At 33.1% G+C, this 27,222-nt stretch overlaps 2 protein-coding genes across 7 annotated transcripts in view; one reads left to right on the forward strand and one right to left on the reverse strand.

Annotated features, from left to right (window-relative positions):
• Nucleotides 1-3,860, reverse strand: LOC148619199 (uncharacterized). Of its 3 annotated transcripts, none has more exons than XM_088578856.1 (4): nucleotides 3,729-3,860; nucleotides 2,553-2,726; nucleotides 1,089-1,437; nucleotides 1-810 (listed from the first exon to the last, which is right to left on the reverse strand). In XM_088578856.1, exons 1-4 carry the CDS (start codon nucleotides 3,843-3,845, stop codon nucleotides 311-313), a joined length of 1,140 nt encoding a protein of 379 aa, XP_088434982.1. In that variant the 5' UTR covers nucleotides 3,846-3,860; the 3' UTR covers nucleotides 1-310. The 3 variants fall into 3 exon arrangements, with proteins under 3 accessions (XP_088434982.1, XP_088434983.1, XP_088434984.1); XM_088578857.1 differs by having other exon boundaries at nucleotides 3,734-3,852; XM_088578858.1 differs by having other exon boundaries at nucleotides 3,725-3,834.
• The window catches only part of LOC148619200 (transmembrane protein 186-like), a 25,760-nt gene continuing 1,410 nt past the window's right edge, over nucleotides 2,873-27,222 (forward strand). The window contains exons 1-3 of one of the 4 annotated variants that reach the window (XM_088578861.1): nucleotides 2,911-3,562; nucleotides 24,295-25,036; nucleotides 26,393-26,501. In XM_088578861.1, the coding sequence (XP_088434987.1) occupies nucleotides 24,359-25,036; nucleotides 26,393-26,501 (787 nt within the window). In that variant the 5' untranslated portion in view covers nucleotides 2,911-3,562; nucleotides 24,295-24,358. Of the gene's footprint in view, nucleotides 3,563-6,524; nucleotides 10,770-16,486; nucleotides 16,614-24,294; nucleotides 25,037-26,392; nucleotides 26,502-27,222 lie in introns of those variants that run through there. The other 3 variants (XM_088578859.1, XM_088578860.1, XM_088578862.1) reach the window with 3 other exon arrangements.

The following is a 27,222-nucleotide window of genomic DNA, read 5'->3' on the forward strand; positions in this document are numbered from 1 at the left end:
TACTATACTACTTCAGTTTTTATTAGACATTAACAATTATCAGTAGTGAAGGAGAAACATAATTACAGTGTTCAGTAAAAAAATAGGTTTACATATCGTTAACATGTAATAATTTAAAGGAACACACCAATTTTATAAAACAAAACAACTATTACATGTTTAAATTGTTCAAATCTTCAATGACTTAGATAAAAGGGATCAACAACATGAAGAATGACTAGAATTGTAAATGATTCATTTGTATTGAACAAATTGACATGACAACAAATGGTTTCTGAGTAACATATTAGTAAAAGAGAAGAAGCAGCTGTCAGGTAGGAACGTTTCCTTCTAAGCACTGAATGTATTTATGAGTGTCTATATTGCCACCCGAAATAACACAGACAGTTTTTCCCTCCACAGCCCTATCTTTCAGAGCAGCAGCAACAGTTGCAGCCCCTGCTCCTTCAGCTCGAACATTGTTTCTTTCACTGATGAGTTTCACAGCATCTGCAACACTCCGCAGACTGACTACAATAGAATCTGTTACTAAGCTCTTCACCAAGGGCCACATTTCTTGGATTATCGATTTCCCACCCATCCCATCTACAAAACTAGCTTGGTACGGAAATGACTTAGGCTCTCCTGCATCTAATGATGTTTTCAGGGGACACGCCGTTTCAACTTCACATGCGTAGACTTTAACATCAGGTTTGATAGCTTTTGCTGCCATCGCTACACCACAGAGCAGCCCACCTCCACCGTATGGTACTATAATGTTATCCACATCTGGTAAGGCTTCCATGATCTCTAAACCTATTGAACCGTTCCCTGTAATATACATACGTGTACTATTTCAACCGTTAGTATCTTCAACTTTTGATGTAAATCACTGATTCATTATAGTTATACGATAGTTAGATACATGTAGTTAGATGTATGTCAGATAAACTTAAAACGTTTAAAAACAAATAAATTTGCCCGACACAAAATTAGAGGAATGTTAGTTTATAAGCAGTTACTTGTATATAGCCTGTTCTTTTTGTTCTACGAATTGTAATTTATTGTATTCTATCACATTTACTTCCCTTTTGTCCGTAATAAAATACCTGCAATTACATCTGGATCACAGCAAGGATGAATAAAAGTTCCATTCATTCCCTCAAAATGATACGATTCTATAACTTTCCACCATTGATCAAAATCGACCTTTGTAATGATCCCCCCAAGGTTCTCCACTGCTGTTACTTTAGTTATAGGAGCATGACTTGGTACAATAACATTGCAAGGGATGTTGGCGACCTGAGCATTCCATGCTAAACCTTGGGCAAAGTTTCCAGCACTGGCGGTGTAAACTCCCATCTTTAATTTTTCTGTTGGTATTTTTCTGATTGCATTTAATGCTCCACGTAACTTGAATGAGCCAATTGGTTGTAGATTTTCAAGCTTTAGGTATACCTTGAAGTATAAATGGCATGTAATTCAGCACCGGTCCCGTTGCAGATAAAAATCACAACTTTGAAGTGGCGGATACTGAGGAATCCCCTTTTTGTTGGAAAATTTTGTGCTAGATATAGGCAAAAATGAGCAAATTATACTTATAGTCTGGGACACTCCTTTTTGGGAACCCCCTTTCAAAATCAGTGGCTCCGCCCCTGTACATGTATTTATCTGTCTATATCTTAAATATTAACCAAAACTACAAACAGATATAGCAATTAATATCAATCAAAATCAAAAGACCTTTTTTTGTTAAAATCGGCTCCTTTGTTCGAGTTCTTACACTCATTGCTATGTTGACAAAGCTTAGCTATAAAATGTTGCAAAGATCATCGTCAAGCCTTTTTGCTAAAATGTGTAATACGGTTAGTTAAATTAATTATGTTTTAGTATAAATATTGCTTTGCAACAGAGCATGTCAGGTCATTGGTCTTAATTGTTTTAGTGCACAAATCTTATATATATATATATATATATATACCTTTATGAGCATAAAACTCACAAAACTTCACGAGCATAAAACTATATATATATATATGTCTGAAAAATTCCCAACGATGTTAGAACTGTCAAATTTGCGATGCAAATTTTTGGTTGTTCCCTCCGCGGGACTCGAACTCGTACTGCTGTGACATCTATGGCAACACCGCCTGACTATATAACTATAATGAACAGCGCCCTAGACCACTCGGCCAGCTAGCCTATATACAAATATAGATCTCTCTGGCCGGGTCATTCCTCCTCGTACGATTAATCTAGGACTAAATTAGTACACGATGTATGGTAGTACGGGACAGTTTATCTTGGTGTTATTATGTAGGTAGAGGATCAAATTAATGATGCATGTCACAAAAAAAATCAATATTATACAAACGTCTCAGAATGTGACGACTCTATTCGCTACACTGCTCCATCGGATCAAATTGATACAGGGAAGATAGCGTTCCCTTCGCGGGACTCGAACTCGTACCGCTGTGACATCTATGGCAACACCGCCTGCACAAAGTCCAGCGAGCGCCCTAGACGCTGAACTAGAGTATATATATACATATATCACAATTTTCGTTTATTACCATTTTGTTGTCTCTTAGTGGCACTAATGGTGTAGGATTGAGTTTTTTCTTGATATACTCTCTTGCGTCTTGCATTTCTGAAATAGTTATCGGTTTGACTGACCCCATTGTATGTGATGCACCTCCTGTGTTTTGACTGGACTTCTCTGCAATAAACTCTCTATTCCAGTATGTCTAAAATGTACATCCGAAGCATATACTTATATACTTATAGTACAGTGTTATAGAGGATTGTTATTAAAAAGAATAAAAGATAAATTTCCCTCTGTGTTATATTTTTGTTTCCCAATTTCTAGTGGGGACATCGGCATATGGTAGGTTTCTTCTTGATTCTCTGAGATTGGGATTAAGGACAAGAATACGAGTAAAGTGAAGAACAGTAATCCAGATTAAAGATTCAAACGGAATGTTACATTTAAGAAATCTTCCAGTATCCAACGGACGCGCACAATATTTTCCACAAGAGCCATTTTGAAAATAAGTATTGATTACATGGGGTGGTGATCTTTAAATTGTCAAGGATCAGTTAAAAGTTTCTTCTTATCTTTTTTTTTTTTTTTTACAAAACCTGATTGCATTGGAAATAAGGGAAATCGATTTTTGAACGATTTAGATATTTGAGATTTAACAGCTTTACAGACAGTTGTAGTTTATAGTTCATTATGTAAACTGGGCGATAATAAATTGCGATTTCAAAAATTATTACTACAAAAATGTATTTTAAAAAAAATATACTTTTCTTGAATGTCCGCACATTTGATTTTTTAACGAAATCTAAACCACGATAAGACCGATGTTAGAAAGGTGTAAGGATCATATTTCAATCGATTAGTACGAATAACGCAGAAAATTGTCTCTGAATGGCCTAAAACTGACGAAAGGGGAGTAACTCTAAATCCAAAACACTACATACTCCAATTTGGAACTTGAGCTGCAAAAAGGATCTTGGAAATCAACACTCCCTGTCAGCGAATGATTATGATTCGACCCGTCGTTTCATCTCTCAGAAAGTAAGTTTACTTAATATTTTTTTCTATCTTAGTTTCACAGTCTGATAGTCAAATGTTGAAATGATGTGGTGTACTAGTCTATAGTCTTTCACATTTAAATTTAAAGGTTATTATAACACGAGACGAACTAATTGAATGGTCTAAGTTTCAGAATAGTTATACTTTCCTTACAATCCTCCTTAGTACATCGTGACGAGGGTGCCGCGAAGAGGGTGCTTGTACTTGTAATAGTCACTAGTAATAGTTCACGCTTGTTATCTGCGTACGAGAACGGACAAGCCATATAAAATGTTAGTTTCTATTGTTGTTTATTCAAGGATTTATTATGGCAAGCCAAAGTTGACAAAAATAAGTATTTTCTAATATTAAAAAATATTTTTAATATTTCCAATTCATTTTCTAATATTACAAATTAGATTTCTAATATCAAATATCTCTTTTTTCATATTAAAAAATCGACTGAATTTCTAATACTAAAAAGCGACTTTTTAATATTAGAAATTGATTTTGTAATATTAAAAAATGTGACTGATTTTCTAATATTACAAATTCATTTTCTAATATTAGATATTCAATTTGTAATATTACAAAATGTCTAATGTTTTATAATATTACTAAATCAGGAATTTGTAATATTAGAAAATGAATTTTTAATATTTAGAAATAAATTTCTAATATTAAAAAAATCTTTTCTAATATTAAAAAAAAATTATTTTGTAATATCAAAAATTAATTTTCTAATATTACAAAATATTGATTTTTGTCCACTTTGTCTTGCCATGATTTATATTTAACTCCTTGGTTTATTGTATTTGGACTCCCCTCGTAATCCATTCCTAGATGGTGATATCCCAAAAGCAGGCTCCTGTGATATTTGTATTTCACAACAGGTAAGTTTTGCTCGTAATTTGTAATAAAGTGTCAGATTCCTCACAGAAAAGCGCTTATCGGTACCACAAACTATTCTCAAGTTTTTTTCACCGTTATAGCACTTGCAGGTTCCTATTAACACTCGTTTTTTTTTACGGATACGTATACTCTATAAAGCACATTCTTTCAAACGAAATCCGGTGGATTAATCAACTGTCTTTTATTGTTTTATTCGTCTTTCGTCTGTGGCAACACCCTTTCAGCACCTGCGTATGGAGTTTTAATATCACAACTCATATGTTATGCCAGAGCTTGCCGTAACTACGTAACTAGTTTTTGTATCGCGCTATACTTCTTACAATTAGGCTTCTGAAACAGGGTTATTTTTGCTACAAGATTAAAGTCATCACTACAGAAGTTTTATGTTCGTCATCACGAACCCGTGGATCATTCAGTATGATCGTTACGATGTATCTATCTGCACCATGAAAACTGATTTTTTTCAACGTATCATAGTTTCCTTTCCTCTATCTTCTACCCTGCACTTGCCTTTTTATGAGCAACTCGGCGGGTGTCTCTAAAAAGCAAAGAACGCCTACCCTACCAGTGCACCTGGTCCGTGATCCCAGTTTTAGTGGAGTCCGAGTTGCTCATTTACTTTTGTTACTTTGTTTGTATTATTTTGATTGTTTTGTGTTCTTTGTTGTGTGTGTCTGTTTTCCTTGTCTGCTCTTTTTCCCTCCATTACATTCTTTTGATTTCCGCTAGAATCTTGGTTCCCTTGATTACTCTTAGGATATGATTTTGAAATCATTGTCTATTCTTTGAATCTTAATTGTTTTCGCATATAGAGATTTCCGAGCCCTCATTGCATCCTTACGTAAGTCATTTTTGAGTACTGTAAGTAAAGTTTTGACTATTTACTACTAAAGACTTTACCATCTACTGTCACGTTTTTAAGACACAAATGCGTGAGATTTTGCAAAAGTTAAAAAATATCAAAGGAAAAACCATCAAATCAGCTTCAAAATGCGGGAGTCTCACATAAAATGACAGGCCTGCGTTACTACTCCAGATACAGTCACTATATGGGACCACGGACACAAAGTGGGCACAGTATGAGGATGGGAATTATAGTGACCGACTATTTCTAATAATACTTATATTGTCGGGTTCTATCAGAGCTTACTTTAAGTGTGTTTATACTTGCTGAAGACATTCTGGTGATCTCTAAAAGTATTTACTATTTTGTATTCATACGCTGGTGCATTTGTTGCGTTTCACCATATCCGTTCTTATTCCTTTCCCATTAATTTGCCGATAGTCATAGTGTGCTTTTTGATCTATTTAAATACAATGGTGCAAAAATTATTACCTCTGTCTATTCTTTTTTATCTCAAATTTATTTCATATATAAGAAAAGAGATTTTGATATCAATATCCATTTTCAGATAAACTGTACTAATTATGATTTCAGGAAATTATTCTTTTAAGATGTAATGGAATACGACATACCTAGTATTTTTTGTACTATCGTAGATGATGAATTTACTGCAAAACACCAATATATTTTCTTTATGTATTATAACTATGCTAGTTGCTTTTTATTTACGTTTTTTATCTGTCATTAAATTGCCTGTTTCTACTTTTTATTTTGTTTGACTCTTAACTGAATTGAGGTCCAATTAGACTTGCTACAAGCCCCTCGCTTTATATTAAAGAATATATGAAAAAAGTTTATTGATTGTATGTATCCCTCTGGTAGCGAACCTACTAATCATTGCGGGATTTTTCGCAGCAGTTAGTAGTTATCAGAGAGGTTTATTACATAGATTTTCTGTGTCATATGTATAATAAAGTGGGACTTGTAGCAAGTCTTTGGTCCATTCAAAACTGTTTACTCTCTGTTCCAACGCTTCAATGAGTTCCATTCTCATTTTTCCACATTTCTTGATTTCTGAATTGTGCAACACAGAATGGAGATGTGTATCATGTTAATATATCTCAATAAAGTGTAAAAAAGCGCTGTTCAAATTTATTTTAAATACTCTCCATATAGGTAAAAATAAAACTTATTAAACTCTATTTACAGAATGACGTCATATCCAATGACCATCTCATGGGGAATTGTTAAAGTTAGAATGCTGCACTCCTTTTGTCGGGTCTATCATCTAACAGGTTACAATAGAATATTACAAAGAAAGCATTACAGAAACTTTTTTGCAAGCAGTCAGTTGTGTTCTGGTGATAAACTTGACAATTTTAAAGTGAATCGACCACCAAAGTCGTCTTCAAGTGAAGATGATAAACTGTTTAAACCGATCTATTTATTCAAGCATATAATAGTTGCAAGAGTTTTATCACGGCTAAAGATCTATCAGACGGGCATCACTTTATTCCTGGTTCCGTACTCATCGTTTTTGTACCTGAATGAAGTAACTTCTGTTGAGGTCATCACTGGTATTTTTTCTTTAGCCACTGTAGCCACCATTTCATTGTATGTTATCAGTGGATTTACACAGAATATAGTAGGCATCATCAGTGTCAGTAATGACGACAAAAATGTCAGAATATCACGGTTGACATTTTGGGGGAAACGAGTGGATGAAGTTTTTAAAGCAGACGAAATCATTCCATTTTCAGAGAGTGATGAGGAAATAAAAAAAGATATTTACAAAATAATCAAATTTTATACAAACGATCGGAAATTCTATTTATTTACTGCGGGAGTCAAGGTTGTGGACACTCAAAAACTGGAAACATTAATTGGTCCAATTAGGTAGAAATTGTGTGTTGGTATAATGGATAAAATAAAGAGGGATTTCAGTAATCACATCAAATTCACTGAACAGGCCCTATTATGCAAATAGTAGTGGTTTTATCAAAAATTCCCTGTGTAATAATTTCGATATTTTACAAGTGAAATGAAAACTATTTCATCCTGGGACTTTTTTTAGTGTAGTGGAAATGGCCGAGTAGTTCCGATTGGGACTTTCTCCCACCACTATGTCACAACAATGATGATTTCGAATATATCCTATCACGAATATTTTGACCAATTTATGTGATGTAATCATATTTGGGGCAAAATACGCTTCGTGGTTTATTTTAGATAGATAAATCATTTACTGCACAAGGCACATCGATGTTACAGCACTGATATGATAATATCATTAGTAGCTAGAATGTAAAGGGACTTTTAAGTGTAACTACTTAAGGTCCCTTTATCTGTAACATGAATCATGCAACAGATAAGTATTTTCTAGTTGTTGGGATTCAACATGTTCTATTCGGTGATACTTTGTTTCTCTGACCAATTAGAAACGAGAGTTTTCAGTTCATAGAGGTCACAACATCAGCAGAAAAGAATTACATGGTAAACACAATAATCATGGCAAATACGACTTAAAAGAAAAAAGGAAAAGGGGAGAAACAGTTTAGACAAAAGAACAAATTGAGACTCTCCTACATTTATATCAGACGGTGACTGATTTGTGGGACATTTCAAGCCCTAATACAATGCCGCCACAATTAGTATTATATATACAGGAATTATAACATTTTCTCCAACAAGAACGTCGATTTTGACTGGGCAAGTATACAAACGGTAGCTTGCATTTTCTTTCAATTTGGTTTACAATGTATCATGATATAGACGTTGCATGGTGCTAGTTATAGGCAAGGTGTAACACCGTATAAAAGGGCCTTTAGTGTACTCTTAAAGTATTGTATCAATACTATTCATTTAAATATTGAAGATGTTTACAGCTTTGAAAACTCTCCCTGCATTTTAGCTTGTTGATCTTAACCAATTTGTCACTTTTATAATATTGTGGACGGTGCTACTATCATCCTTCCAAGTCAGGGTTTTGAGTCCACCTTCGCTCCCTCAAACCCCTGACATCATTAATTCATATTTAGCGGGTATCGTCCAGCCAATTCCGATTGGTTGCTTCTCCGCGTGCGAAACACCAATGAAAATCGATTTAACATAAAATGTCTGTGGAAAGGTAAACAATGATACGATAAAATATAGTAACTGGAAGTTGTATGATGTCACAAATGATGCAATATGAGCAAAAATGATAACTGTAGATTCTGTTTAGAGTCTTTACTGAAAAAAAAAATGATGTTATGTGTAGCAACTTTTTAAGTTATATCGAAGAGTTTCTATTACGAGTGATTTGATTGGATTTTGGATCCGGCTAAATTTGAGTAACTCACTAGATGGCGCTGGACAATACCCGCTAAATATGAATGAGTGATGTCAGGGGTTTGAGGGAGCGAGGGTGGATTCAAAACCCTGACTTGGGAGGATGTGCTATTATATGTTATCTGTAACTCAAAAACTATATATATTTAACTTTTTGCAGTGGTTGTATACACATTGATCATGTGCACATCTCCTCTTAGTATGAAGATATTTGAACAGTTTTGTCCTTTGTTTTAAGGGAACAACCGTTTATTTCTTATGGGGACGGTTAGGATTAAATTTGAAATAAAAAGGCAGGATTGAAAATTTCCAGAAATAAACACAAGAAAAAAACATTAATTTGTTGATTATAACAAAATCTGCACTTTGCGCCAAAGAAAAAAAGATAGGACCGATCTTTTCTCAAAATAAAAAGGCATGATAGCAAATTTAATCCTAGCACACAACCTATAAAAATCAAATGGTTGCTCCCTTAGGATGTTAAAATTGGCCATGAGTCTATTCAATGGTTTAGTCAACTTATTGAACAGGCCCGGATTTTTGTACAGGTCTTTTTGATTAAGTTATTTTTGTAAAATCAGGTATGGACTTGTGTAAAAACTAAGTTCATTCGTCGCAACTTAAGTTGATACTAAGTTGTCATCTAGCATCTGTATCCGTGCGATAAAGACGCGGATTCAGCATGCCGAAAATCGGAGTTCGAATCAATTCTGAGATCGGGTTTAATTAATTAATCTATTTACATTAAACGCAACTTGACTTACGTTTTGCTTTTAATTTGATGTATTAATGCGATACGAAGAAAACAAAAAAAAAAAAAAAAAAAAACAAATACATTAAACCATCAAATGAATTAAAAATTAAAACAATAAACAATGCTCTGTTCTCCACCCTCCGTCACTCCAAATAAATGGAAAAAATTAAGTAAAATGCAAAACAGTTTTTAAGAAGAATAAAATATTCAAATAATAATTGTGCGTGCTGTTTACTTAGTCATAGTGGAACGTCACATGATCAAGATTTCACGTAAAAAGAAATAATTTTTTCCATGGTCAAGGTGTCATTTTGGTTGGTGGTATATGCTATTTGAATACTTACCATAATTTTCTATATTTTGAATATATTTGATAATTGATATATTTTGTATGTATAGTTATATATCTCTTTGTTTTTATTGTAGATCTTTTTCGATGCCTTTTATATGTCAATTGAAAGTAGTTCCACATTCGTGTCAAACATCAAGCCTCACTTGGTCACTACTTAATATCGTAAAATCCTTATTCGGCTGTTGTTAGTGTTTTATTGTTCCGAGCATGGTTGTTTTTTAGGGTATTTTTGGCTGAGGCATTTTTCTGTCTCAGACTAATAAACTCAAAAGTAGAACCCTATTAGCGTTGAAATTTTTATCAATTTTGTGGAAAATGTGAGCAAAAATAAGCAAATGATAGCTTGGACACTTCACTTCATAATTTTATGTATCAGAAACAATCATTTTATAAATAACTGGACTCATCCCTGTAAACACGTGTTACATTGAGAACATTGCATCCTATCACCTTTTAATTTATGCTACAAGTAGTACTTATTTGTTAGTTGTTAACCCAGTCACAGACCGGAGACCACATATTTTTTTATCATCCAGGGACAAGTTACATACTGTCAATCTGTCTTCTATCGATCCATCCATTAATGCATCGCTTTACTTATGAACAAAAAACAATAGTATTGTTAAGATGCTTGCAGTGGTAATTTATCCAACTTTTATCTAAGGAGACATTTCAAAAGAGAAAGACTCTTGATAGAATATGGGCACAATATTCAATCTGTGTATGACCCTAGGGTTTAGAAATGGGATCCAATACCTCTGGCTACAGGATTGAACCCTGTTTTGGGGGTGCGTTTTAAAACATCGCTTAATCTGCTGATGTTGTTTAAAAACCTAGGAAGACATTTTTACTGAGAAATAAGTTTTGAAGTACTTTCATGAAAATGTTGCTAAATCCTTGAATTATAATTCTCTGGCTTTACTATGAGAAAGTTATTCACCCTGTCTGTCCATCTGTTTGTCCGTCCACATATCTTGTGTCAAATGTTTAATCATAATAAAAATTGAAAGCAGCTGTATCTATGAATGGTGTTTTTATACTTACGCCAAGTGTTTAGGAATTGGTCACATCAAGATGCATTCTGCGGAACTTTTTATGAATAAATTTTAAAGGAAGGTTGTGCATAGTGTCTAAAAATGTGCATTTATAAATATGAATAATGATTATTGTTTCCATATATGCAGATAATCCAAATTAAGGGCTTCACATGTTAATATTTCGTAAGCTCAACTCCTCCTAGACCACTCGAGGGATTTGATGAAATTCTATATAGTTAGTTGGGCATAATTAATATGTAGATGTGTATGCAGGAATATATTAAGTATTGGAGAGAGTAATCAAGGGAACCAAGGTTATAGCGGTAATCAAAAGAATGTAATCCAGGGACAAAGACCAGACATGGAAAACAGACACACAACAAAGAACATAAGTAAATAAAATCATACATACAAAGTAACAAAGCAAATTAGCAACTCGGACTTCACTAATAACTGGGAGCATGGACCAGGTGCACCGGTAGGGTAAGCGTCCTCTGCTTTTCTAGAAACAACCGCCGAGTTGCTCATAAAAAGTCAACCCCGGGTAGACAAACGAGGAAAGGAAAACTATGACCCGTTGAATAAATCCGTTTTCGTGGTGCAGATGGATACACCATAACGATCCACGAGTTCATGATGACGACCATAAAACTTCTGTATTGATGACTTTTATCTTGTAGCAACATAACCCTGTTCCAGAAGCCTCTTTGTTAGAGTTCTAACGCGATACAAAAAGTCTGCGTAGTTTCAGCAAGCTCTGGCATGACGTTTGAGTTCTGATATGAACACTTCATACGCAGGTGCTGAAGGGATGTTGCCACGGATGAAAGGAATGTTGACAATTCTGAATGAAAAGTCATCACGTTTGTCGTAAAATTTTGGTCAATAGTTTTCCTTTACCATTGATTTCTAAGTGTAGGTCAAGATATGAGGCTGACTTTACAGTGTCTGTAGCATCCTTTATCTAAAGTTCTTTGGAGTAGATGCGATGTATCAAATCCCCGAAATTAGGATTGTTTAAAGATAATACGTCATCTATATAGCGGAAACTGAGATTAAAGGGTCTAGCCAAACGATATCCTTTCTTTCGGATCAAATCAGCTATAAAGTCAGTCTCATAATAGTGAAGGAATAGGTCAGCAAGTAAAAGAGAACAATTTGTTCCCATTGGAATGCCGACCGTTTGTGGAAAAAACACGTCCACCACACTGGACAAATATGTTGTCGATTAAAAGTTCCAGCATTTTGTAAACATCTTCCTCTGTATATTTGGAAGATGATTTGGAATTATTTCTTACAAAGTATGAGGAATCTCTACCAAGAACTATATATTTGTATCTAGATGTACCATCTTTTTTGGAAACACAACGATGTATAATATTTTAAGTCGATATTTTAACTGAGTATGGGGAATAGAAGTATACAGTGTTGAAAAATCATAGGTTTTAATGCTATTATATTCAGATACTAGTCTTGACCTGATTGTCTCCAAAAGATCTTTCGAATTTTTCAGGATCCACATTGAATTAATACCACTTTGAGAGTAACTAGTGTTGTGGCAGTACTGGAAATTCTCTTTGACAGCTGTGAGTATAGATAAGTTTTGAAAGAGGTTTGGAAGTACATTTTGCAGATCCAGCTATGAAACGTTGTTTATACGGATTCTTGTTGAGTGTAGGAATCCAGTACATAGACGGTACATCACAATCATCGTCCTAGGTGGAGAGACCAAAAGAGGATAGCACAGATTTATGGTTTTCCACAATCTCTGCTTTGGAGTGTGTGGTAGCAGTATAAGTCTTATCACTGCTATTATTTTCTACGTCTACCTCTAATAATAAACATTTGATGCAAAACGTTTTGCATACAAAAACAACGTTGTTTTGGGCTTTGTCTGCTGGTACGACAACATATTTGTCATGTATAATAGACAATGTTTTTGCAACATCGGGATCTTTGAAAACTGATGTAGCTTTGGCACTCACTGAAACTTCATTTAAACTTAAAACTTCCATTCGTTTCAAAATTAAAGACCTCACGGCGTTTAACCACTCTGACAGAGAATCAATGTCTTCTTGTTCTCGTTTTATCCATTTTCTTGCATAGTCCTCGACGGCATCCATAAGAACTTTAATGCTTTAATTCCAATTTATGGAGCGTGGTTCACGGTATTTGGGACCTTTAGAAAGGATATTACGCAGAGATTCGTTTTCGATGATGGTTAAATCTCCCGTAAAGACTTGACCAGAAGGACCATATTTGAATGGAGAGTTTTTGCAAGAACAGTCAGGTGGTTTAGCCTTGAAGTCCTCAATCTCGGGGTTCTGCAATAGCCTTTTATAATTGAAAAATTGGATGCAATGGGTGAAGTATAGGAATATGAAATAATAGGTATGGATTTGTCTTTGAAATATGGGGGAATTTTGTTGGTGACGTTTTTGTGATGGTGGATGTTAGCCAAATTAATTGCATCTATACCTTTTTGGCAAACGGTAGTGGATGAAATGATTATTTTTTCTTCATCTTGACTTTTCATACAAACTGGTTTAAAGAGTCTGTGGAAACCAATATCCAAAATGATGGCAACAAGTCTGTATAATGATGAGGTGGGGTCAGAAACAGGAGTGTCAAGACTTGTTTTGTAAAGTGAGTATAGTAGAGTGAGAGGTATAGAATAGAGTTTGGTTCTAATGTGGTGAAGTCCAAGAGGTTTTTGTATGAAAGGAAGGAGACCATCTATGGAGACATCATGTAACTTAGGTGACGTATAGTGGCGATGGCCATGACTCTTTTCCCATCTTGGATTTTTGTCAAATAAATTCATCACATATATGCTACTGTTATATTGGTTTGAAAGGTTTCCTATACTTTTGATGTTGTCATTGCATCCGTAAGGTATTGCAGTACCTAGTCTGCGTATCCAATACTCCTCTCTTTCCCAAAAGATAGTTTTTACTTAGAATGGGACTATTCGTAGGATGGTAAATTTTTTCTAAAATACGAACTTGCAAAGAGAGTATTGAATGATCATGTTGATTAAAGTGTTGATAAACTGTCGGGAATTTGGTGGTGTTAAGTCCCGAACGATGACAGCACATTCTTTGGAGGACTGCAAAAGGAGATAATCCAACTTCAGGTTTTTAAGAAATAGAACCTCATAAGCGCATCCCCTCAATTTAGTAGGAAGGTTGGACATCAAATATAAATTTGCATGAAGGCATAAAATTACCGCTGTTGGACTCCAAAGGACCGGAGATCTTTCTGACTTTCACTTCTCATTGTCTGCTTGAGTGAGGGATTATGATGATTTTTACAACTTCTTTGTAGATTGTGCTACATTATTCAGTTATTGGTCTCTACATAATGCTGATATTCAACTATTTATTTTGTGAAAATGGGAAGTTTACACTAATGATTTGGCTATAATGTAAATACGTGAGAAAAAGTTGTTTTAACTAACTAACTTGCGTTCACCAATGGTTTTCAGTGGGTTCGTGTTATTATACTTTTACTTGTTCGTGACTTGTTATGTTTCTGTAGGCGGTAGGCTGCCTAGCTTGCTGAGTGTTTTATTGTCCATGGGTTTTCTGTTATCTTACACTAAAGTATCTCTCCGTCTTCTTGAATATAACACTATATATATATATATATATATATATATATATATATATATATAATTGCACAGCTTGATAAAAATTGAAATTCTCAGCTGCATGATGTACTATTTTTGTTACCTTATGAAGATATTTTATGTGCACATTTTTTGACAATTGTACTATTTGTTTTTTCTCCATATTCTAAATATCGATTTGTTGGCGTAATTATAATCAACAACCCCCCTCCGCCAAGAAAGTTTTTGTGGAGTCAATTGGATATGATCTGTCTGTACCATTTAATTATTTGACTAAAACAACATCAAATAAGGTTAGGGGTTATGGGATCCTTAAAAGGGTTTGATAATTTTAATTTACCTGTATTTTACCTTTTCCAATAAAAAAAAAATGTTGGATGATATTTTAAAATGACTTCATTGACTAGAGACACAATAATATAATAAAAAAAAATGTAATATTTTTTTCATTTATTGTTTTTCTGTTTTCGCCAAAAAAAAAAAAAAAAATAAAAAAATAAAAAAATAAAACGTAGCATATTAAAGCAATAAATATTTTTAAAGAATTTATTCTATCTTTTTTAAGGTAATTATTTCAATTCATCTTTAAAATGAAGTAATTTAAAATTTGTTTAGGCAATAAAACTTTATTAAAAATTATTTACAGTAGTCATCAAATACATACACCTGGTGTGAGGTTATCGAAGCTATCCTAAGATATGTTCTAAGTCACGTCCTAAGACCAACTTTAGGATAGAATTAGGATCATCTTATGACAATGTTAGGTTGTGTCTCGAAGCTATCTCAGACATGTCTCAAGTTAAGACGTCACAAAGACAAATCGTAAGATAGTCTTAGGACACGTCTTATCCTTAAGATAGCTTCGAGAAACCCACCCCTGATTATTATTAATTACAAGTTATTAATTCACTTGTTTCAAGGCCGAAGCAGTTAAAAAGGAGGTTAAATACTTGTCAATTTAAACTACCAAACCCTTTTGTACCTGTCTCTGCCATCAGTACATCCCCTAGTCCGTCTATTCTTTTGTCTAAATATTTGCTATAAGCTGAACATTTCTATGATTCTCAAAGATTTTAATCGATGAAGTTTCGTGAGGAAATCACGTTTTTTTTCTTCAAATTTTGATTTATTGAACATTCAGATTGTCTATGACTGTTGAAGCTAGCTAATACATTCCATATCAGTCAGGTCGTGATGATAGCCGTATAGAATTTCACGTGGTAGAACCATAACAGAATATCATTGTCATAGCGTAAAAGAATATTTTCATGTTCAAACTAAAGGTCTATGAACGTGGTCAAACTCGTCGGTTTATCGATTTTTTTTTGTATGAACGACCTTAATATTTTATCGGTCTTTTTACGAGTTTTAAAAATGATACAAATTATTCATTTCTTGTATATTTCGTGTAACGTCTTATTAAAGCACGGAAAAGTCCTTCCCAGGTCTTGAAATTTAATTACGGGTCTATATTAAAAGTAATTAGGAAATTGTATACAAAGATAACGTGGTATTAAACATGTACCACATTCCTCGATTTTCTGGACGTCTGGAGAACCTCTATTTATTGATCCAACTTTTTTTTTTAGAATTTCGAGTAGGTTTGCCATCTCGGTCACTTTTTTTGACTGCACATGATCTTGATTGTAATCTATATGCCTCCAGTGGCCCTTGAATTGGAATTCTTACCCTACCGGTGCATCTGGTCCATGTTCACAGTTTTAGTGGAGTCCGGGTTGCTCATTCACTTTTGTTGCTTTGTACATATTATTTTGGTTATGTTATGTTCTTTGCTGTGTGTTTCTGTTTTCCATGTCTGGTTTTTGTCCCAGGAGTACATTCTTTTGGTTTCCGCTAGAATTTTGGTCCTCAACAATTGGGGTCCTAGATTATAATATTACGATTTTTGATGCACATGAATTAAGGTCGATCATGAAATCACCCCTTTGGTACTTTATTGTACCATATATGAAACAACAAGACAACAACATGCTAATAATGTTATAATATCACCCAAGAGGTATTTTGTTGATTACTAGGACGAATGATACGAGGGACGAAATCGTTGCACCAATAACAATAATTCATATTTCATTCCCCTTCTGCCTTTAACCCAAAGAAAACAAAAACACGTGAACTAGCACAACAGCGTTGATTTGGTTGTTATTATGCAGTAACCTTAGTCATTGGTGAGGTAAATAAGATTGTGCCTTATGTATAATATTTGTTATATTGGACATGTGCAGGATGTTCCAGAAAACCAGGCAATAAAGAAAATTTGCCGTGAATTATACTATTGAGTGATCCTGTCTATCGTCTGTACCCTCACATTATGATAATCATATTTTAGCATAAATAATAAACTACAATTATGCATTTGAACGGCAAAACAAGGTTCCAAATAAAGTCCATAATAATGATAAAGCAAACATCCAAAATTCTGCTATATTTAAAATTATTAAATTTATAAGAGAATAAGAGAAGAGAAAGACCAGTCATAATCATTTGATCAGTGTAATTTCGAGCAGACACACCATATCCTACCCTTCAACTACCAATTAGGAAATAATTATATAATCAGATATCACTTTTAAGCCAATTTTTTACATTTCTGGACACTTTCATTTATAGCAGAAACAGTCTTATTTTGAAGGTAATTTAAGGCAAACGATATCACTGCAAAATAGAAATAAACCTAAGTTAAAGCCTATATAATGTATAAGAATAAATGTGTCTCCCTGGTTTTAATACTGGTTAAACTTATAGCCTAAAAGATTTACATTTGACGTATGTATACTGGGGAAAGAGAAATTATTTAGGATTTTAGTTATATAAGTTATGAAATTGACAAACTGATGATGACAAAGTCATAATGAAAGTACTGACAAAGGGTGTGTTCTCAAAACACTAATATATATAATATAAGTTTCTGTAATCTTTTAATTTGTGGTAAATTCATATGTTTAAACAAACAGAAAGACACAATGATTAATAGTTTACTGAAGTATAGTTTATGAAAATGAAAATTTTGATATTTCTTTCTCAAGACATAAACATTCATTTAGTCATCATTTTATTGTTATTCAAAACACATTTATTAAAAACAGCCATTGTCATTCAGCATATTTTTTTCTTTCACTTGATATTAATTTTATTTTAATAAATGCAGTACTTTTCACAAACATTCAATGACAAATCATTCTTTATGAAACTTTAAGAAAGTGAATTTTTTGCTTATTTGTTTAAATAGACCTATTTTTGAACTTTAAAATATTTACATTTCTTTTATTTTTGATAAATAAAAATATGTGTTGTCATTCTACAATCTTTTATCTTTAATTTGGTACATCACTCATCGAAATCCATCCAGTGGTTTTTACAAACACTCATAGCAAAGTTACTGGTACCCGATTTTCAACAGAGAAAATTTATGAAAATAGGCCTATAAACAGCCAAATAGCAAGGGCTGTTTTCTATATAGAGAATACTAAGTGACTGTTCCCTCTAATAAACTCTCCCTTACCAAACCAACAGTTACTACAAAGTGTCCTTGTAATATCAATCTTTGAATTTAGGCACAAGTCTGACAATTCTGGTTAGTAAAATGAGCCGTTAGCTTGCCAATTTTTGTTATTCATAAACCTGTCAGGCTATTAGATTTTTCTGCAGTTGGTGTACTCATATATCTTTGGTAAAGCAAATTGTTGTATGTATTAAAGTAGACGGTCTGTTTATGATACCAGGGAGTGATGACTTTGTAGTAAATGTCATTAAATAGTACAAAAAGAATGCAGGTAACAATTTTATTGTTCTAAATACAAGAAACCTGATGATTCACTGTCACAGACTGAAAAATACTACAGCATTCAGGTGAAAACTGATTATGAAAGTCTTTCCATTAAATTCAGAAATGCACATACCATTGCTAAAACAGCAAAAATCTTTCAAGGGTTTATACATGTACTTACCTTTTTAAACTGGGCAATGCCAGAGGATTAATATCAGCAACTTCCTTCACAGTTAATTATTTGACTAGTGAAATATAGTTGTGACTCACAATTTTTGGAACTTTGTAAATTCAAAAGCCTTTGGCTAAAAAGAGTCAACTGTGAAGACTGTAATATACAATGTGTAGAACCAGCATCTCAGTCAGAAATTTGATAAGCTTTACCACTTGACTAGGTTTTACAAATTTACTATTAGCTGAAGTGCTACGTTTTATACATCAGCAAAAATAGTTTGATTTGGTTGTCAGAAAAACTCAGTTTTGTTTAACTGAAATGATCATTTCTGAATGGTTCACTTAATTAGCAACAAATTGAATATTGTAAATGAAGAACTACATTTATGTAAAACTTTCCAGTTAATGTAAGTGTGGTTTCATTTTCAAACAAATGAATCGACATCCTGATTTTTGAATTTTCGATAGTTGTTTACATGTACAAGTATGCCTGCTATTAAGGTAACACCCAAATATAGCAAAACACAATGTTAAGCTTTGGTCAGAAGTATCGGAACAAATACTTCTTCACTTCAAACATGGTCGGTGCTAGAGGTTTGGATGACACCATGTCAGAAAATAGCTTGCCTGCTAACCTCTAGAATTGCTTGAGTACATGAGAATAAAATTTGACCACAATAATGCCCTACTTAAAATCCCACAATAAGTACTGGCTTTAACTTTACAATGACCTTACTTTTGAGAAGAATTCCAAGTTTCCATTTTATTATTTACTTTTGATATGGCCGTCTTTCTAGATTGGACATGTCTACAAACATGTATGGTACATTTGTACATGTATACCAGCGTCTGTCTGTCTGTCTTTCAGTCTGTCATTCAAACTATGCCCAATAACTAAAAAAGGCTGTCACAAAGTTTTTTGAAACTGGATTTTAAAAAATTTTGATTTATCTTTTTTGAGTAATTGGACTTTGTTCTTAATAAAAGAAGGTCATATTTTCAGGTATTCTTGAGTATTTCTATATTCTGCTTATCAGACTATAACTCAATAATGGTTGCCACCATTTTCATAAAATTTAGAAATTAGTTTATTACAATTGATGTTTGCTCCTTTTTTAATTGTTATTCATATCCGTCATCATCTGTCTTGGTGAGTATCCTGCACAAAATGACTGTTTGGATTTTTGATCTGTTCAAAAACATGGCCACCGTTACTAAAAATAGAACATAGGGGGTCAGACAAGAGATTGTAGCATATATCTTCAAAACCATTAGGTTTAACCAAATTACAACATCAGGGTTTAGTATTCAGCATGATGAGATCTATCTGTGAAAATCTGTTGACCCATGTTGGAGTTATTGCCCTTTTTTGGACGTTTTTTTGCTGTTTTTGATGTTATTACTTTCAAAAATCTTCTTCTCAGTAACTACTATACAGAATTCAATGAACATAATTTTGTTTTTCAGGGTATCTTCAACAAAATGAAATTGGGATTTTTGATTGGTTAAAAAACATGGCTGCTGTTACTAAAAATATCTCCAAAACAGTTAGGTTTAGCCAGTATCTTTCAGTTGCTTAAATGATTCTTATTATAAGGTCTACAAAAGTCTCTGGGGATCAAAGTTGTCAGAAAACTCCATGTAAGAGTTATTGCCCTTGAGAGGTGAAAAATTACTCTTTTTTTTTTTACAGTTTTCAGCCAATTCTTGAAAACTATGATAGATATAATGAAACTTTCAGTTGCTGAAATGATTCTTATTATAAGGCCTACAAAAGTCTCCCAGGATCAAAATTGTCAGACGACTCCACCCTTGAAAGGCAAAAAATTACGTTTTTAGCAGTTTTCAGCCAATATCTTGAAAATAATATTAGATAGAATGGAACTTTCAATTGATGAAATGATCCTTATAATAAGTCCTAATAAAATTGTCGGACAACTCCTTGTTAGAGTTATTGCCCTGGAAAGACAAAAAATTAACCAGGTGAGTGATTCAGGCTGCTGGGAGCCTCATGTTTATTCTTTTTTTGAATTTTTAGACTTTTTTTATAAAAAGAGGGAAGTCTCATAGTCAGGTCAAATTTGTCCAAAAACCCAATTTTGCCAAAATAACCTATAAAACTCAAACCCCTAAATTTGTGTTTCAATCGAAATTCTTCGATTAGAAGAGTCTGAAATCTGACAATAGGTATTATTTGCTGTCTTAACAGGTAAGGGTACATACAATGTACTATTACAGGTAAATTATCTCCAATGAGCAATCAGCTGATCAGAGTAATAGGCTAAAAACCACTAATTCCACTTCCCATAGGCTTCTATGCTAATTTCACAATATTCAATGGCTTCTCTGGACTTTACCTTAACTTTAACCTGCAGATGACTATATATCAGCATGATTCTACATATGTCAGCTCACAATCCTCAGAATGGCATGTGGGGTTAGCAGACTTGCAGTGCAGTACTGGTCACCGGAAGTGAAGGGTCTATAAATAGCATGGGAAATCCCAGTGTTTTCACAAGATAGGGGTATATTTAAAAATCATTATGGAGATTAGGCTTCACATCACAAGAAGCAAAATGCACCTATAAAATGTACAGAAATGTTTTTCCTTTCAGAAACTGTTTAAATTTTTTAAATAAGATGAGAACTTTTTTCACAGCACTATGAGGAACAGGGGTAATTTCTGCGTAGGACTATTTTTGCGTACGTTCCAAATGCTCATTGGTTGAATTGGTGGTCTGTAACCTAAAGAGTCACTTTTTGTCTTAGAAAAAATAAATAACTATACAGGTATCTTCCTACACACATACTGAATGCATTTGCAAAGTTTCAGTGAAATGTGACAAGCACTTTTTTAAATATTTGATTTTTAAATATAGGGTAACCAAGTTGTGCCAGCAAAAAAGTGAAAATATTCTACCATACTGAAATGCATTAAATATTTGCAAAGAACTTTTTCTGACTTTTCAAATAAAAAATATCAATCACAACTTGTTTTTTAACAATATTAATGAAGAAATAGTTTTAAAAGTAATCATTTTCTGAGAAATTGGTCTATTTTTAAAAATTTATTTCTGACATGCCTCCCCCTTTTTCTTGATCACATGTCAAAAATCCTAAATCTTTAAATTTTCACAAAAGGTGATATATTTGGCTTTAAATTTGTAAATACAGTGTTTTCACATTAAAACATGACCAGTAAAGGGCAGCTAAAGCAAAAAAAGTGCTCAATAATGGATTTTCCATGTTGCCATAGGGGAATGCTTATATGGCCTTAACCGCAGTAATGAAAGTGAGTTTTTCCTCATTTCTAACCTAATTTTTGCTCAAATCTACACAAAACTTGATTTCAAGTGCTTATTACTACCATATTTAGGTAAATATAGCCCTCAAAGTTTAATATTTGATATTTTTACTAAATTTTCTACACTTTTTACAAGATAGGACATAAAAATCAGCCAAAAAGACCAATTTTCCATAATTTGGACCTATAACTTAAAAAAATGCATATTTTGAAGGATTTTTGTAGTGTATTCCTCTCATGGCAAAGTTAACAAGATCTTCAAGTAGTTTAAAGCTATTTCAAGAAACTTTTCATTTTGCCATGGCTTCAGCTTAAGGCTAAAAACCACTAATTCCACTTCCCATAGGCTTCTATGCTAATTTCACAATATTCAATGGCTTCTCTGGACTTTACCTTAACTTTAACCTGCAGATGACTATATATCAGCATGATTCTACATATGTCAGCTCACAATCCTCAGAATGGCATGTGGGGTTAGCAGACTTGCAGTGCAGTACTGGTCACTGGAAGTGAAGGGTCTATAAATAGCATGGGAAATCCCAGTGTTTTCACAAGATAGGGGTATATTTAAAAATCATTATGGAGATTAGGCTTCACATCACAAGAAGCAAAATGCACCTATAAAATGTACAGAAATGTTTTTCCTTTCAGAAACTGTTTAAATTTTTTAAATAAGATGAGAACTTTTTTCACAGCACTTTGAGGAACAGGGGTAATATCTGCGTAGGACTATTTTTGCGTACGTTCCAAATGCTCATTGGTTGAATTGGTGGTCTGTAACCTAATAGATGATGATTGACATTTAGAAAATGAATGGGTCTGCCACTATTTTATGAACAGCCAATAATTTTATAAAGATTTATTTCTACTCCACAATTAATTTAACAAATACTGTCAAAAGGCCCTTTAATACTATAGTGGTTGTCTCATTCATACATTACTACAGTAAAACCTGTGCAGTTTGCAAACTACACATGTAAGTCCTGAAAATGTCCATTCACATGTTGTCCTGCTTAAAAAACCCCATCAAGATTTTCAAAAGTTGGCAGGTATGTCATAGTTGTGGAATAACTAAAATCAATTTTTTATGAAACTTTGATGATTGGGTGTTTTTAACGACCTTGTATACCAGACCTCTCACAGTCAATGTTGGTGGTTAGTAGAATTGACTGGTGTTGGTGGCGGAGCCCAGGTTTTGGGATACCTGACCAAAGAACTTCATCAGAGTATTCCTTGTAGCAGCTAGGCTGCTGTGTTGATGCTGTTGCCTATTCCCAGACCCCATGTGGGTCCGAGAACGTTTCCCCACTCTAACTATATAGTAGTATGTCAACGTGTAGAGTGTATGAAACTATGTTGAATTGTTTTTATATATCTGTAAATTTTGACAGGATTTAACATGGTAAACATATGTCTGGCATCTGTTTGTCCATCCGTCTGTCCATTGTAAACATGTTGCCTCGTAACTTGAGAACAACTTATCAAAATATGTTGAAATTTAATATAGTTGTTTTTTTATGATAGTCAAATGGTCTGTATACTTTTTGGTGAAAATTAGATTAAAACTTTTTGAGTTAAGGGAGTTGGTAAATAAATTAGGGGGAGGGTTCATATGTCACATTGTAACTCAAAAATGATTTATGATCATTGCTTAAAACTTTACACATTTTTTAGTTATGTTGATCTTAAGATCTGTGTACTCTTTGGTAATAATTCAATATTTTATTTTTGAATTATTGAGTTTTTTTTATAGTTTTTTTGGTAAGAGTAATCAAGGGAACCAAAGTTCTAATGGAAATCAAAAGAATGTTATCTAGGGAAAAGACCAGACATGGAAAACAGACACAGACAACAAAGAACATAAAATAACCAAAATACTGTGTTGTAAAAAGAGGGGTGTTTTTTCACATTTCATGCCATATGAGGGGAATTCAGGAGATGCATTATTGCTTAAAAATATGTATGGGTGGTCGGATCACATAAAACTGCCTTCCAACCCTCCCATACATGGAATAGCTCTTAGAAAGAACCAATTTGGGGAATTTATTTTAGAAAAAAACATACCATGAACACTGAAACATGTTGTAAAATTGATTGTTTCTCTTTTATCAACTTTCTGTTTTATGAAACTTCGGAATTTTCAATTTATGTACTAACATGCAAAATTTTCATTCCAAAAATCTTTCTTCCCTTAATCAGAATTATTGCTTCAATTTGGTATTGTATAAAACATGTTGTTTGCAATATTTGTTGGTCTACTACAAAAAAATTCCTATTGAATTGGAATAAGGAATGAGTCAAGATATATTTAGCATGACATCCTGTTATTTAAAAAAACATTTATTATGTCGTTTTTTTTTTTCATGACAGGGGTATCATGCGCTTGTGGTTGTTTATTTTTCCTGTATAAATGTAAGCTCCTTTTGGATTTTTTATATATTTTGTATCAAATATGTAATCAATCAAAATTCAAAGCTGTATCAAGCTTGAAATTTGTGTCTAAATTTGCCCCATCAATTCAGTGTTGACCTCTGCTGATTTTTATATATTCGTATGCTAGGTTACTAGATGGAATAAGTTATTTAAGCTACATGTATATTCTGTTTTCAGAATTATTCACATTCCTTAGTCTAGTACATGTACATGTAGTTTTTACACTATACAAACTGAAGTCATGAAGAGGAAACATGTAAAAGAAACTACAGATGGAAGTTCAAAGAAAAAGACAAGAGTTGAATATGAAAAAAACATGTTAAATATAGAAAAGAATACACAAGTTGATGGAGACAGTGAAGTGGCAAAAAAGAAAAAGAAGAAAAGAGACCAAGTAAATGAAAGGGAGAAAAAAATAAAAGATGGTACATTAGAGGATTCTATTGTGAATAGCATGCAAGTAACTGGTAAGAAATATAATAACATGCTAAAGCCAATTGATATAGAAGAAAAGGACCTGAAGGTAGCTGATAATAAAATAGATAAAGATGATGCAAATTCTTATACAGTGATAAAATCAGAAACAGTTGAGGCAAAGTCAAAAACCAAGAAAAGGAAGAAAAAAGACAAAAATCAAGATAACAGTGGTGGAGGGTCTTGTGAAAGAGAAAGCAAGGGGGGTGAACAAGTTACCTCAGAAAACAGTGTAGTTTGCGAAGAGGGTGCAGTTAAAAAGAAGAAAAATACAAAAGATAAGAACAGTAAGGATGATGATGACAACAGTGATAAACAGCCTGAAAAATCTGCCAAAGATCTTGCTATAGAGTATTTAAAACAATGGAAAAAACATAGAGATGAGTGGAAGTTTCAGAAAGTACGACAAGTTTGGTTACTTAACCATATGTACAAACAGGATATGGTAAGTCAGTTATCTCAATACAATATATATTGTCCAATGCCTCCAAGAGATAATTCAAATTCGGTGTTATACATGTTAAAACATTGCAAGTGCAACTCCTCCAACTCTACTCAAGGAACTTTGGTGAATTTTTTAGGCAGGTTAAGCGTCATATAGTGTATATTCATGAAGTAAAATAATTATTGTCTGATGCCTAGAGTAGAGATGGCAGAACTTAAGGATTGGACTTTACGTTCGTTTTAACATGGAGCATTCTCTTTGTAAGCTTGCTTAGAATATTTCTATTTTTTTTAAGGCTTCAAATTACCCGACAGTCCCTGTATGCCTAGTTGTCAAGCTCCTTTTCCCCCATCTTTTGGGTTTGATACATGTATCAATGAAACTTCACATACTTGATCAGTACAATGAGTAGATGTAAGTATCCAAGACTGACTAAGATTTTTTATTCAACATTTTTTTTTGTATGTCCATTGCAAACAGACTACTATGAAGCCTACTTAGGTGTTGTATATCTTCAGTCATTTTTGATAACCAAAGAAAATTAACACTTGAAATTTATGTATAGGAGGATGTCCTAGAAGTACATATTTCTTTTCATTACGGCTTTCCTTGAATGCATAATGTTTTTGTTTGCTAGACTTTATTTTTTCTTTTACCTTCAGGTTGTTAAAAAATACATACTTGTGCATTATATATGAAATGAAATTTAATTAAAAAATAAATCACAGAAACTCCACTTTATCATTGTTTTACCACAAGCTGGCCTTTTATGTCGCATTATTTTTCCCCATGTGATAGGGAGGGGTTAAATATCGACCAGCCTATAGTAATAAAGTTTCCATAATGTATTTCTTAATTCAATTTTGATTCCAGTAGTATCTATTGTGACATTGGAAACATTGGTAAAACTTTTGTATTTGAAAAGCAGGGTTTAATTTTTATTTTTAATGAAAAACTTATTTTTCAAAAAGCATCATCCACTTACAGTGATTTTGTGACTTTAAATTTACCTATGAATACAGGCTGTTTCACCGAACCAAATTTTCTCAAAACCATGCAATTTTCTCAAAAATCACAGTTTGCACCTGCTTCATTGGTTCTAATAGGTTTATTTTCTTTCCTAATCCAACAAGAGGGGCACTTTTGAAAAAGAGTAACAGAATCCCTGACTTACTGTAGAAATAGACAACTGTCAACTTTAAAAAAAAAAATGAGATTTACTGTGTAACTGTTACAGGTATATGCTCAGGTAATTTGAAGATTGTGCATACTGGTAATGCCATATTAACTTTGTTGTATATTGTTGTCATCCTGATGGTAAAAACCTAATTTCATGAACCAGTTTTCATTTCTTAGGTGAAGGAGAAACATTTTAATACATTACTGTCCTATCTAGATGGAATGAAAGGCAAGTCTAGAGAAACAACATCAAATGATGCTCAGACAATCATTGACTCAGATTCTGGTAAGGGAAAGTCCTTTTTTTTTGTATATTAAAATTGCAGTGGCATATAAAATTTATACAATGTAAAAACTGTGCTTTAATTTTTAGCTCAACTTGAAGTGCATGAAATTTCTGCAATTTGATAAAAACAAATTGTCTTTATTTAAAAAATATTTACTTATGAAACTTTATGGTAAAGAACTGCAAAAAAAAAATGTATCTTTATTGTCATTCACCCTTTTTTCGGGTTGTCATATATAGATTTATATTAAGATTTCTACAGTACTAGGGTCAGTGTCTTCTGTTTTAATATTTTGGTTATTGTTCTTATGATTCAACAGGACCACATTAATTACAAGTCTTTGTAATAATCAGGCAAAATGGGAAAAACTTGAACATACATGTCAGGCAAAAAATCCATCAATCTGACTATATAATTCCACTCAAGGTCTTCTTTATTTGATGTAACCAATATTTGATCTCTGTATAAATAAGGAATGACTGTTATTTTTTTCTGTCTATGATGAAATAACTTCAATCATGTGGTGCACATTAAATAACCTGCATAACATGTCATTTTCAAGTATGCAAAATGGCATTGAGGTGTTTCAAATAGACTGAAACAATATAAGATTTATTCTGTTTAGTTTATTTTTAGTATCAAATATTAATGAGTAAATCATCAAAAAGGGTTGGTGTGACAGTCACATTCAAAATTTGGTCTATGAGATGATGGACAAAA

Source organism: Perna viridis, chromosome 4, assembly GCF_037379345.1.
Source record: "Perna viridis isolate PV_CMFRI_1.1 ecotype Kerala chromosome 4, ASM3737934v1, whole genome shotgun sequence".
Lineage (NCBI taxonomy): Eukaryota > Metazoa > Mollusca > Bivalvia > Mytilida > Mytilidae > Perna > Perna viridis.

Coding starts and splice junctions, on each gene's coding strand:
- LOC148619199 (XM_088578856.1), bottom strand. CDS start 3,845: ATGGCTTGTCCGTTCTCGTACGCAGATAACAAGCGTGAACTATTACTA. Junction 2,727..3,728: donor GTACTAAGGAGGATTGTAAG/GAAAGTATAACT, acceptor TGTACATTTTAG/ACATACTGGAATAGAGAGTT. Junction 811..1,088: donor TGATCCAGATGTAATTGCAG/GTATTTTATTAC, acceptor TGTATATTACAG/GGAACGGTTCAATAGGTTTA.